Source organism: Mytilus galloprovincialis, chromosome 8 (assembly GCF_965363235.1).
Source record: "Mytilus galloprovincialis chromosome 8, xbMytGall1.hap1.1, whole genome shotgun sequence".
Lineage (NCBI taxonomy): Eukaryota > Metazoa > Mollusca > Bivalvia > Mytilida > Mytilidae > Mytilus > Mytilus galloprovincialis.
The window spans coordinates 67,975,651-67,987,637 of NC_134845.1; the positions used below are offsets into that span (position 1 = coordinate 67,975,651).

The 11,987-nt window shown below is 31.8% G+C and overlaps 1 protein-coding gene across 1 annotated transcript; it reads left to right on the forward strand.

Moving 5' to 3' along the window:
* The first annotated feature begins 3,061 nt into the window (after positions 1–3,061).
* On the forward strand, positions 3,062–11,762 carry LOC143043762 (uncharacterized). The gene is made up of 6 exons (XM_076215942.1): positions 3,062–3,288; positions 3,553–3,659; positions 5,345–6,589; positions 6,982–7,012; positions 11,433–11,701; positions 11,751–11,762. The coding sequence occupies exons 1-6, from the start codon at positions 3,198–3,200 to the stop codon at positions 11,760–11,762; spliced, it is 1,755 nt and encodes a 584-aa protein (XP_076072057.1). The 5' UTR covers positions 3,062–3,197.
* Positions 11,763–11,987: the final 225 nt, after the last annotated feature.

The window sequence follows — 11,987 nt, forward strand, 5'->3', positions numbered from 1 at the left end:
TGGACTTTTGAAATAATTACACCCTTGCCCATGTATGTAAAGTGAAGTGTATCTTATTAAAAAATGATGAACCTTGTGGCACAACATTAAAAATAAATTTAAAACCATTTCTTATTAAATCTAATATCAATAGATCATAAGTAATATTTTCCTATTCATAACATTTAGGTTATCTACTGTACATAGGAACAGTTTGGGAATTGTTACCTCTTTGAGATTCTTTGTTCCCTGTTGGGAAACCTATTCCCCTCAATGAAGGGAATTGCCATACGCCCTGTTGACAGACAGAGCCTCCGCAGTTAAAAGACTGATCTTACCTTTCCAATAACTGCTGGGAGTAAAATAATTGCTAAACCTGGACTCACTTCCAAGGAATCTAGGATTTGCTTAAGAAACTTGGTATAATCATAACTAAAAACGTGATAAATCAACTATCACATCACAATTACAAAGTAGTTATATCATCTATATATTTCTGAGCATTTCTTATGCGTTTAACCAGAAACCTATGGTCAAACAAATAAATAGATTTTGACAATAAAGTCCTAGAATTATCAAGATATAATGGCGCATTCTTACAACAAATATTAGCTAACTCAACAATAGGGTTGATGATATGGTCAACCCCTAATAAAGTATCTCTGGGTTTTCTACATCTTTGAAACCACGGAGTAGGCCTGTCTAGACAGTGGCATTTAGATCTATTTATATATCCTAGACACACTAGGATTCTCACAGTTCACAGGAAGATATTATTTCTCCTTTATTAACTTGATATTTTCCTGATTTGATTTTTACTGACATGACAGTATTAACAGTCACAGAAAGTCCAGAAGAAAATTTAGACCCAGTTTTCTGCCTTTTTAAACAATTTTGGGATTTCCCAAGCAAAATCATGAATACACTGTTCAAAAATCAGGCCGAGAGACTGGACTAATAATCTCACTAAGAGAAGCCTTAAAGGCTTCTGTAAACCCTAATGCAGGAATCAAAAGAAGTATTAAATTCAGCTCTGGCTGGACTATCATCAGCCTTGGCACAAACCCCAAAAAGGAGGTATCATTACAATAGTTCAGATCAAAATCTAGAACTAAATCTTCATCAAAGTAAGCCTCTAATGGCAAAGTTTGAATAAAGCAACAGAGTTCTCTACAACCTCTGCTTGAGTGGAAGGCAGAAAAAACTTTCTCAAACCTCATAATTCATACAGGCTCTTTACTACATTTGATATTAATGACTCAAATTCAATGTATCAATCTACATGCCTATTTCAAATTTCATCAGTGCTATCTCCTCTTGAGAAATATTCACAAATCTAGGAGATTTTGAAGCTACAATGTATACCAGTGGCACTAGATTTTAAAACTTCCTTTTGACAGGTTTTGTTACTTTGTCACTTGTCATTCATTTCCAATTGCAATGACTTTTGTGATTTTTTATAAAACTATTAGGTTTTATAACTGTTAAAGAAGAGGATTTATTCAAAATACCTCTAGTTTTCCTATTAAATGTTTCATCTTTAATTTCTAAAACAACCCAGAGGTGATGAAAATCATAGCCATCACCCTCATTAGTGTTAACATCATTCTTAAAATCTTGCAAAAGCAATATCTGCATTATCAAATTCAGCCATTGTAATAAAATAATGTGTACCTGAACAGGTAAAACACGTGCAAATTCTGAAGAGTACTCACAACCTTCAGGTAAAAAGAAATACTTTTAAATGTTTACCTGTTAAACAAACAGGAGTTAATGAATTGCCATACATCGTAGACAAAAACTAAATGAATATACAAAATTGTCATACATCGTAGACAATATTTTTTTTATTTTTTTAATTCATTTCCATCAACACTTGTCATACATCGTAGACAGGAAATTTGTAATTCATTTCCATCAACACTTGTCATACATCGTAGACAATTGAGAAATTGTTTTGTCTAAATTAACATACATTGTAGACAAGTTAAATGTAACTTAAACGTAACTTTCCCCTAAATCTAAGATAAAAAATAAAAGACCTAAAAAGATTTCAAGTAAAGTGTTCACTTCACACCCTCTAGAAAAATAATGACAAGTTATTATGGAACAGGTGCTTATATACTAGGGTCATGGTCACTTGCCATCTATGGTCTGTGGGTTATAGTTTGTTTCTTTAAACAGAGATATTACATGTAAACTTCACCCCTCATTGAGAAGTTAAACTCATGCATTACTTGAGACCGAAGGCGAGATATGAATAAGAATGACATAATGTTATATTTAGAACTGAAAACCATTCATTACTTTTTGAACGTGGATGTAATAACAACAGAATATAGAAAAACTGTAATATCTGTAATATGCAAGAAATAGGCGACGCATATCATTACATTTTGAAATGCCCTACTATAGAAATCGAAATGATCAAATCTGTTTCCATCATTTTGTAACATCAGATCAAATACTACTATATGTCCCTTTCTGTTTAGTACAAAAAGTATTTGAATATACTGTGTAAACGTATTAGAGTGATTAATGGGCTTTCTTTATATATATTTATATATTTCTTAGTTTCTTTTCTTTTTGTTTCGTATTAGCTTTTGTGATTTTTTTCTTCCTATGTTTGTATTGCCTTTCATATAAATTTACCCAATGTATTACCCGAATGACTGTTTGTAAAATTATTATGTTTATTTTTCTGTAAATTTGATATAGCGAATATAGGATATGGGACAGGTATACAAGACAAACTTCCTAGCTCAGATATGCAGTTAAGTTCATTGATTATGAACAGAAAAAGTTCATATGAATCTAAAAATAGGAACGAACTACTTCAACCAGACTTTTCATCAGAAAAAGAAAATACTGATTCGATGAATGACAGAGACCATGGTGAAGCTTTGATTAACAAAGAAAACCCAATTGATAACTCAGGTGGTTGTCGTCCGAAGTCAGGGTTCACTGGTGAGACGCATATAGAAACTGTTACTAAACCTGGAGTCATCAGAAGGCTTAAAAACTTTTTTGGAGTTAACAAAAAAGTCAAAGAAATCAAAGTGTCAATCACAAAAGAAAAATTCTTAGAAAAGTCTTCTAAAGTTGGGAAAAAGCAGTTGCACAACAAAAAGATAGCACCAATAATCATCTGGGATTTTGGAGGACAGGATGTTTTCTATTCAACTCATCAGACATTTTTAACATACAGAGCTATATATATGATTGTATTAGATGGAAGTAGAACACTAGATGATCCCTGTCCGTCTGAACAGTATCTCCCAGGAAAGAGTGAACATAAAACAGCAAGAGGTATTCAAATACATATAATTCGTTTAAATAAACACCTTATAATTAGATAACTGTAAAGTAGATTAAGATACCAAATGTCATTTAAGTGTTCAAAATATGTTTAAACAAACATTTGAAATTCTAACCATCTTCAGACTTATATTCTCAGTATTGTAAGATTTACAAAGCAAGTAGTTTAGATATAAATCGTGGAGAGTGTGTTTAAATGTCTTTAATAAATCTCACACAATCAATTGTAGCTATATGTTTTATTTCTTCGTACAGATTATCTGTTATTTTGGATCAACACCATTGTAACATACTGTAAAGGAAGTATTCAGGGATTTCCTAAAATTATGGTTGTTTTAACGCACAAAGACCAGGTAAAAGCTGTAAGTATAATAGAATACGTCAGTTGTTTTTCGTCAATTGGAGTGATGGAATGTTTTGACTGTGATTCATTTTGTTGTAACATAAACAAATAAATGATTTTAAAAAGGAGAACGTGTAATTTCTTAATAATATCATTAGTTAACTGGTTAATATTAGTGCAATAGTGTCACGTTAGTGGCTTCACTTTAAACCCATATTTACCAAAAAATAAACAAAAACTTTTTAAAATATTTTTTAAAAGGCATGATGTAAACTACATTTTAACAAATGATAAATATATACTAAGAATTTCAATTTAGACCCCATCTATCTTAAGTCATTTTGTTATACTTAAACTTACTTGTTCAGTCTTTGACGAGCAGTAGACAATGTATATAATAGAAACGTTTCATTTCATAATTGATTTACTAGTACATACTTAAGATTGTGCACTCACATATAATGGAGAGTATTATTTATCCTGCAATTGGGTGTCCTACTATACAGATACAGCCCTACAGATATCGATATGCTGTATCTGTATACTATACAGATATCGCATTAAAGCTCCGCCCACTGCCGGACTGAGTATTGTTTGAACCTGTGTGACCTCAGAATGTGTATTCCAGTCGCATTCCAATGACGATGACAATTGTCGATTTCAAAACTTGAATGTGTATGATTGTGTTACAAAATCAGCCATGTCAATTTCAGCATGCATGTTTAGTGAATGTCAAGTCTGAAGCGTAGGACAACTCGTACACTTCTATTTCCAATTTGACAATGTTTTGTTATTTGTTTTTACTGTTGAAATTAGTTGTTATGTTAAAATAGATAATTATTCACCTTGAGCGATGTATTATTGTTGACCATTCGAGATTCTTTTTTTGCGAACCCTTCTTCAGCGTAATGTGTGGTTTTGATATTAGTACGCGAGCCTCAAGGGATAACAAATCGTAAATAAATGCTAAATTTGTTAGTTTTTGTGTCTTTCAAAACACAAACAATATACAGAATTAATTGCAGGATGTAGTAAAAGCTAAAAGCTCGCACACACCTTGTTTCCTAGCCTCGTACAAATACAGCTGATATTTAAAGACACTAAACAGTTATTGTCTATATAAAACAGCAAACATGATAACTAGGATAATAACATGTTTTAATTTTAGAATTCTACACAAAATATTATTTTTTGTATATGTCAAAACTATGTAATGTGGTATACACACAAGATTAACAAAACCTTATCAAACATGATAAGGCTTAAATAAATCTACATGATACCTTTGTTTTTCGGTCACTAGCATATGAACATAAAAACATAAACAACAGATAAACACTAAGAACGTTAGTAATGCATCATGATATAGTTTCACTGTTTTAGGCATTACTCCATAATAATTACTTTACTAGAAATTTGGTTGGGCACCTACAATTATGCCTTGATTTCTTATGTATTTTAAGGTATTATGCTTAGAAATAACATTATGTTTTTAATCCGGGTATTTATAATGAATCTTTCGATTTTGCTTTTATAATTAATGTCATTATTACCATTTTGAAATGCCCCTTATGCAGGCACTTGTGTGATTGTAACTATACAATTTCATACAACGTAAAATATTCATCTGATAAATGATAATTTTATCAACAAGAAATTCTGATCAAATATAAAGTGTTGCGTAAAAATATTGTGTTTTTTTAGCATGATGTTGAAGAAAGACGACAGGAAATATTTGCAGAAATCAACGAGATGTTTCAACAAACGCCTTTAATGCAACATTTGGTGATTGAGGATAAAATATTTGTCGACGCTCAAGACAAAAATGACACAGAAATGGAGAAGATAAAGGAGGTTATAATCAGCGAATCAGAAAGGCAACCAACATGGGGTGAACTTCTTCCAAAATGTTTTATACCTTTAGAGTTAGAATTTGCATCGCTGACCAGACGCAACATTCCTTTGATTACCTTAGAGCATTTAAAGAAAGTAAACGCATTGCAGCCTATAAGACCGTTGTCAGAAGATGAGTTGAAGGTATTTCTGAAATTTCAACATTCCATTGGCAAGTTATTGTACTTTGATGAACTTAAATTGGACGATCGTATTATTTTGTCCCCAACTCTTCTCATAGATGCATTTAAATCAATTGTTACAGACAAACGCTTTTGTAAAGGAGACAGAAAAAGAGAAGAAATATGGGATGCTATGGGAATGAGAGGAGTGGTATCAAAACAAGCAATACAAGAAGTTTGGAAGAGAAAAAAATATCTAAAATTTTACAAAGACAAAGACTACTTATTAAATGTCATGACCCATCTGGATATATTGGTAGAACCAAAGAGATACGATTCTAACCGAACGCGTATACCTGCTGACTTCTACTATGTTGCAAGTATGGTACGAGGTAACGATGATTCCGGATACCTTCATTCCACTACTTTCACACAACGAAATATTGCCATTGCCTTTCAATCGACATCTTTGATGATACCACCAGCATTATCTTTCAGATTTATTAGTTACTGCTTATCCGTATGGGCGGTGAAGACATATGGTGAAGCCAATGCGGACATGCTGTTCCATAGATCAGGGGTGTTCACAATTGATCCTTCCTTGGATATGTATATTCTTTGCGAAGATGACAAGATAACTGTCCGTCTTGTTCATGCCAGAACAAACGCACTCATTATGAGGGATCTTGCTTCCAGCATCAATGAATGTTTAACATCTGCCTTAGAGAAAATAAGTCAGCTGTATATCAGAACAAGTAGCGACCAGAGTCAGACTTATGATGAGTCCTTTGTGACCAGTGTTTGTTGTAGCTCACCACATAAGCCATGCATCATACCATTCGAAAATCTTGCACATGTAGGCAAAATCTGGAAATGTTCTTCTCATGGTATTGAACACAACATACATATGATCAAATCGTGGATATCAGGAAAGGTAAGAATCGTACCAAAATTATGTTAGAGACGGAAAACAAATCCAAATCTGATAACTGATTCGGTGAAATAGAATCTGAAATATCCAACTACACATGCAAAAATAATCAAGTCCTGAAAGATTCAAAACATAAAAGAAAATTGTGCAAACAAGCCAATGTAAAATGACAATAAAATTCTTGTTTTATTCAAACATATATAGTTAATTTCATTATTCCTTCAGTTATGTTTCTTTTATTTGATTTATGTATTTATTCCTGCAGTTAAATCGATATTCCTGCAGTTAAGTATATATTCCTGCAGTTAAGTCTATATTCCTGCAGTTAAGTTTATATTCCTGCATGTAAGTATATATTCCGTGAAATACTTATGTTTTATTTTCACTTCTATCAGGATGAAGACAGATGTGAACCAGGATGTCCAGGTATTGTATTTTAATTTTGCTATATAGCGTGATGTTATGTTTACCTTTCATATAATGCTTCAATTGTGGAAAACGTTTTAAAATGTTCTTACTATTTTTTTTTCAATGTTCATTTATTACTTTTAACGTCTAAAGCACCAGATCCTTATGCATTTAGCCATCTACTATTTACAAATGTAATCAATCAACTTGAAGTGGGGATTTGATGCGCATTTGATGTCGTTTAAGAAAAGAATGTCTGACGTTTCCATAGGAGATAGACAATGCATTTTTGAATTCTGTAGTATTCGCCCGTCCTAGAAGTTATGACTTTCTTACAAGTACGTTTACATTAAGTTCAAATCATGTAATAAATGTAAGAAATGTATCATTATTATATTTTTAAAACATTTCTTATGAAACAAATAAAGATCTGAAAAAAATTGAGTAACATCACTATGGAACATATGTTCTATTCGCTTTGCTATAAGAACGCAATCGGAAGCCTAAAGATAGAACAGTACATACAGTTCGATAAAGAATCATTGAATATCAATCATGTATTAATGTATAATAGGAAGATATACCATAGCAGATTGATATAAAAAAAAAAGGCTGAATTTATGTTTATGTTATAGATAATGCATATTTTAAGGTTTTTCTTGTCGTAGAACACACAGAGGGGTGTCAGGATTGATCAAATGAAAGACCGACCGGAGGGAGGTCTTTCTTTGAACAATCCTGACACCCCGAGGTGTGTTCTACGACAAGAAAAACCTTAAAATATGCATTACTGACTAATATACCGTCAAAAAAATATTAATTTTATAAAGATTTGTAAAATTTAGTATCCTATTTTACCGACAACACTTAAACTCACTTAATAATTCAGATATAAACCTTTTAAAATTATTATCCATACACAATAAAAATATTACTGTAACTGCATGAAGTAAGACGCAAATGTATTGTTACCATCCGATAACGGTGTATGACAAATACAAGACACATTGTAAGTAATTTATTGTACCACTTAGCTTATTGAAAAGGGGGAGGGGGTATGTTTTTTTCTCTTTGTTATGTTTTTTCTATCGCGGAAAAGTGGTTATTTTTTAAACAATTTTACTTGAATCGAATGAAAAATTCAGAAAGATTGTCTTTTGAATAGCAATACATTTTATTGAAAGATAATCAGGATATAATTATATATCCTCCGCACTCGACCCTTTCGTGAGTTATGTTAATGTTATTCAATAGAATATAAGATTATCTAATAAGTTGATCATTCGATAGAGTAAAAGGTATACATAAATTTTAAAAAGTTAAGAACTGACACGAAGACGAATATAAAAACATGTAGGTCACAGTTTGATTTCCTATTCAGTGTGTATCGTTCTGAACATGCATGCAATATTTGCCACTGGACGTTAAGCAAGCAATCAAAAATCAATCAACCTATTCAGTTTGACTCAATAAGATTTTCAAATCTTACACACGAATATGTTAAATCTGGATTTATTTTATGAAAATATTCATTAAAATTCGTCTGACATATATGATAATGTTTCTTCATTGTAGCGATAAATTAACAAAACGTCACGTACTTCATGTTATTTGTTTCTAAAATTAAAATGCAGGACTACAATGACGGTTTATTTTACACCTATCATCGACTGAACTTTAAAAAATAAATTTCCAAATCGGCAACAAAAAACTATAAACCGAATAAAGTTTTGAAGTAAATCATAGATTGCATGCTTATCAAGGAAAATAATGACCTCACACAGGTCATTATTTTATGCCTTGGAGCATATATCATTGAAACATGGTATCGTCCGGGTTGATTCTGAAAAAGAATGACCTGTCGTTCTGAAAGAAAATAATTCCATATAGGTATATAATAGTGGTTGACATACAACATTATTATTCTTACCCAACGAATGTCACTTATCAACCATATTGAATAGTACATAAACAGTTCTAACAATTTTTTTTCTCAATTTTCTGATTCATAATTTCGTAATCCAACGGAATACTTTCATTATAAAAAATACTGCGTTTTAAAAACAAAATAAGACGAAATAGTCGCTTGATGTGTATTATGCGTTACTCAAGTATTCGTAATAATATATTATTAGTAATATGAAAATAAGAAGTAGTTATATGATTGCCAATAAGTCATATCTCCACATTAACAGCTGTAGGTCATCGGACGGTCATCACTCATGAGCGAAGCATATCCCGCATAGTCTGCTATAAAAGACCTGGAACGACAAATGTAAACAACTAAAACGAAAAAAAAATAAAGACTTGTTATGAAAAAAAAAATAAAAAATAAAAAATGTGATGCATGTATAAAGTAACAAACAGCAACCACTGTGTTACAGGTTCTTGACTTTGGACAGGCATAAACAGCCTTCCCCAAAACATCAGACAGTGGCGAAACAGAAAAACACAAAAACGTACTACAAAAATCAATTGAAAATTGCTTAACTCATCATAGTGATACAAAGTATGTACATGTAAGGCATAGAGAGGTATTTTCACATTGATGAAATAAGAATATTTGATCGTTTGATAAAATGAAAGGTATATATATGTACATGTATTATTTCCATTCAGATAGCACACAATCAATTGTAGCACGAAACCCGGACATCCAACAGATGTTTTCTGATATTTGAGTTTAATAAAAGAAAGAAAAAACCTGGTTTTCTTGCCAGCTAAACCTCTCACAAGTTACAACGTCGCATAACATTTCATTATATTGAAAATGATGTTTGAACGAAGGGTACAGAGAAAAAGTTTTGTTATAATCTTTTTCTCTTTAAAATAGTTAAAACCCAATAAATTAGACAAAAAAAAAAGACAAAAATACATATAAAAAAAAACCAAAGCACAATAACACAATAACACAATGACGGGACGTATAAGTACAGAGCTAAGCCATATGTTTCAAAATAAAACAAAAAGACATATAGACAAAGCACATTAGCAAAAATGAAAGAAAATATACAACATTTTACCATAGAACAATAACACTATAATGGGATGTATATGTACAGAGCCATGTCAAATAGATATCACCAAAACAAACTAAACAGAAAATGAAAAATATTCATCCAAACAAATATCAGAAAACAATAACACGTTATAAAGATGATAAACAAAGTCAGTACCAAGAATCTATATTTCAAAACCATCGTGTATTAATTAGGAAGTTGATGCAAAATATGTATCTACATGGTCATGGCACCTTTCGCTAATCTTTTTCAAGAAAAAGGACGAGTCGTTCTTTGAATTTCCCCTGCTTCAATAACTCTCTGATCAGACACTGGTGACGGTTTTATAAGTATGAATAGGAGCTCTTCAATACCAAATAAGTTTGAAAAGGTATTTCCCCTATGCAGTTTAATTGGGTATATTGCTCCTTAGGTGGGGAAAACTAATATTTCAAAATTAAAAGCGTCTTGTTGTCATAGATTCTGGTACTAATATTATCATTTGTGTCAAATTCGAGGTATTGGTCTAATAATAACATGATTAAGTTGGATGAAACCGTGTCTTTTGATTCTTTAATTTCTAGTACTAAGGGATATCTTAATGGAACCATATCAGAAAAGATTAGATTGCAGATGGAATGAAAACATCAATATATCTGAACAAGAAATTTAAAGACCTGGTTTGTTTCATATTTTTGTGTTTTTGACAAGGGTCTGATTGAACTCATATTCAGATGCAAAACAAAATAGGTAAGAATGGACAGGTGCACAGTTCGAATAGGATATGGCTGTTGTTTTGCTTAATCCAATTTAAGATGAAAAGTTGAAAAGTAAAAGCTCGATTTGCAATAACGCTCGATAGTTTCTAATGAATTAAACGTCTAGGTAAACTGTTTGCAATGAAATCAAGGAAAATACTGACCTAAAACCGCCAGTTACTGCATGCTCTTGTTAGACCTAATTCTTGAAGACAATAACAATCAAAAACAAGGTGTAAACAAAGACTCACAAAACCAAAGGACATTTACATCAATAGTTATAAAAAATAAATACGAAACAACACGAACTCCACTAAAAACCTAGAGTAAAATCAGGTGCTCCGGAAGGGTAAGCATTTCATGCACGTACCGTATACGGCACCTGTCGTGTTATTTCTTTGTTCAACTCGGTAATGATGGAAGGTTATTATGACTGAGGAAGAATATCAGATATGATTTCTGACAGACTTTTGTCATAATGGCCAGTCATCCATTGATGGCGACCGTAAAATTTCTTGAGTGATGACCTTAATTTGAGTGATTTATAGCCCTGTGTTAGCAACTTCTAAGAAAGCAGTATTCCTCGTTCAACAAAATCATCGTACTTTGAGCGCGCTGGTGACACTGTTGACTATTTTATTTTGATGTTTGCATTCAATACGTGTTATCTCTTTATGACAGTGACAAACGAGGAGTTTTTGAGAGAGCTACCGTCAGACCTACATCTACGACGGTTGTCATTAATGTTCAGCTTTAATGAAGTCAGAGAATTGGCAATATATTTAGGATTGTCGGTAACAGACGTCGATAACACATTACACACATGTGATCCAAAGATATGGAACTTTGAAGTCATTCGACAATGCAGGGATAGCCATGCAGTGACATTTAAAGAAATTAAAGTCGCAATAGACGTCGCTGGTAGAGGAAACATTCATAAACTTTGCAAGGTAAACATTTGTCATGAAACATTAACAGAAACATGTTCTCTTAATTTAGGTACATCTATAAATTTTGTTTCGGTTATGAAAAAAATACAAAAAACTGTGCGCTTTTATTAGGTCAAATATAAAACACTACTATAAACTTCTCATAGTATATCTATTAATCAAATATAAACAAATTGAAGTTCAAAGCGTAACACAACAATTACTAAGCAAACCTTAATGTAAATGGAAAATCATCCATGCGTTGATTTAAAATTATGCTAATAAACACTTATTTCAATGTATTTCA